Below are 2,500 nucleotides of genomic sequence, written 5' to 3' on the forward strand. Positions count from 1 at the left end.
CTATTTTGATGTAGAATAACAATCATAAGTCATGCAGAAGGTTAAAACAATATTTGTTGCCTCAAACTATTAAAAAATAAAGTAAATAACTCAAAAAAACGTCACAAACGATGATGTTTGGTTTGTAAAACAGCCGATTTCTCCCACAGAGAACAGAAAATATCTGGAAAAAACACCAAGGTGAAGTTAGGGTACTTTTGATATTCGACAGATGTTCAGTGTCACTTAGGGACCATCAATAAATTACCAATACAAATCTCCCAGGTTAGTTAAAAGTAACTTCACCTCGGTGAAAAACAGTACAATTTAAAGCTGTGTTTTTATATTGCAGTTCTCATAATCACATTTTTCACGTCTAGAATCATGTCTACACCTGCAAATTCAAGTAATTAGCTAATAAGTAAAATACACCAGTTTCCTTTAGATGAAATGGAAAGCGCTCCAGTAAACCAGTGAAACACGCTGGAGCTGTTGGTCGAGTATTTCAGCTCAGTCCGTAATCACAAACAATAAGAGCTTTTTTTTTGCACAAACTGGAGTGTTAGAGTTCAACACAATCCACCTGAAGATCCCTTTAACATTAAATATTAATTTTAATATATTCCTGAAAAGCACCACACCGGAGCCACAACAGAACCGAAAGGTGCGAACAGTGCTGATAGAGTTCGGAACAAATCATCTAGACCAAAAAAATAAATAAAATTTTAAAAGATGTTTGTAAAATTAGGATTGATTACATAATGGTGAGAAGCTCAGAGCTTGTGTCGTGATCTACGTCTCTCCTCTGATCAGCCAGAACGTGCTGAAGGACTGAAGCTTGTTTCTTTACTTTTTGCAATGGAGTTAATAAAGCTAGCAGGCAACAGACGTGATTATTGTTAGGTTTAGGCCACACTTTAGGTTTAAAGATAAAAATGTGTACTAGAGGCTCAGACTTTTACTTGTAAGCTATATTATTACATCATTCGAGAATTCCAGACGTTTTGTTTTGTGAATCCTCCACATCAGCACATCCAGAACAGATCACTAAACCACAGCAATGAGACATTTCACTCATTTTAAATCACGGTTAAGTGTCTCGTTAAGTGTCTCGTTAAGTGTCTGGTTCTGGACTTTAGCACAATTAGCAGACTAGCTGGTTACCCCATGAGTTTCACTATTGAAGTAATCAGTATGCACTTTTCATCTACAGGAAGCATTGTGCTGTTGTTGAGTGTGTTTTTCACAGCACAACCCTACTGCTTGGGCATTTTGTTTACTAGCACAACCAAGTAGTGGGAAAAAAGTTGTAAAGATTTCCTGCTCCTTTGTGTGAGAGGTCAAAGGTCAGAGGTAGCATGCGAGTGCATGGCTTGGTTCTTTTCTGAACGCTGTCGGTCCCAGTCGGTGTGAACGGTCTCGTTGTTCCACACGGTGGACGTCTCGGTGTCGCTGATGTACCCCGGGTCGCCCGTGTAGTGGGTGGGGTAGACGAGTAACGGCTCAGCAGAGAACGCCAACAGATCCCTCACATCATAGTGAGACATGTAGTCGTCCCTACAAAGACCTTTGTGTTATAATTTTAAAGTTTATTTGTTAGATGTAACTATAAAACAATCAACTACGAGTAACAATTATATTTTAAGGTAAAAAACAATTGTGTTTCACTTCCACTGAATCTGCTTTTCTGTGCAATAAAAGCCTCATCCATCTCACCTGAACTGAACCAAACACAAACGCAGAGTGTGTTAAACTCTTACACTGGGTGCTTGTTGTACATGATGGGCAGAAACTCATCTACAGGAAGCATTTTGGTCAGAGGCTCCACCCTCAGCAGCTTATTGGCTCCTTGTAATGAGATCATGTAGCCCAGCGTCCAGTAGGAATAGTCGGCCTCCACTAGGTTCTGGATGTTGGGAACCGGTTTCTCTGGATGATCCACCTGCATCCGCTTCCTCCCGATGTAACTGCACACGTTAGTGAAAGAACAAATTAAACTACAATCTGAAACAGAATGAAATTAAACTCAAAGTTTTAACTTCCTTTGAGGTGATGTGATCATGCACAATAAAAATGACATCATGGTAAAATAATTTGCTGATGTGGAAGTGTGTTTGTGTGTGTGTGTGTGTATGTATGTGTGTGTGTGTGTGTGTTGGAGTTTACTGCGCAACTAATTCAAGCACCAATTTTCTCTCATTATCTCTCCACTTCTTTCCCTCTAATTATTCAGTGATGTGAAATTAAATTTAATTACACACTTAAGTGCTGTCAGTCCAGAACTGGTCTCCAGCATTACAGTATGTGTGTGTGTGTGTGTGTGTGTGTGTGTGTGTGTGTGTGTGTGTGAGTGAGTGTGAGTGTGTGTGTGAGTGTGAGAGTGTGTGTGTGTGTGTGAGTGTGAGAGTGTGTGTGTGTGTGAGTGTGTGTGTGAGTGAGTGTGTGTGAGAGTGTGTGTGTGTGAGTGTGTGTGTGTGTGAGTGTGTGTGTGAGTGTGTGTGTGTGAGTGTGTGTGTATGTG

General features: G+C 40.2%; 1 protein-coding gene across 1 annotated transcript in view; it reads right to left on the bottom strand.

Annotated features, from left to right (window-relative positions):
* The window catches only part of LOC132839676 (procollagen galactosyltransferase 1-like), a 13,890-nt gene that overhangs the window by 886 nt on the left and 10,504 nt on the right, over positions 1–2,500 (bottom strand). Inside the window, exons 11-12 of the mRNA XM_060860782.1 lie at positions 1,740–1,946; positions 1–1,536 (exon numbers count right to left, since the gene is read on the bottom strand). The exon at positions 1–1,536 is cut by the window's left edge and continues 886 nt beyond it. Coding sequence (XP_060716765.1) covers positions 1,320–1,536; positions 1,740–1,946 — 424 coding nt within the window. The 3' untranslated portion in view covers positions 1–1,319. The remainder of the gene's footprint in view (positions 1,537–1,739; positions 1,947–2,500) is intronic.

The sequence above is a fragment of the Tachysurus vachellii genome, chromosome 24 (assembly GCF_030014155.1).
Source record: "Tachysurus vachellii isolate PV-2020 chromosome 24, HZAU_Pvac_v1, whole genome shotgun sequence".
In the NCBI taxonomy this organism is placed as follows: Eukaryota; Metazoa; Chordata; class Actinopteri; order Siluriformes; family Bagridae; genus Tachysurus; species Tachysurus vachellii.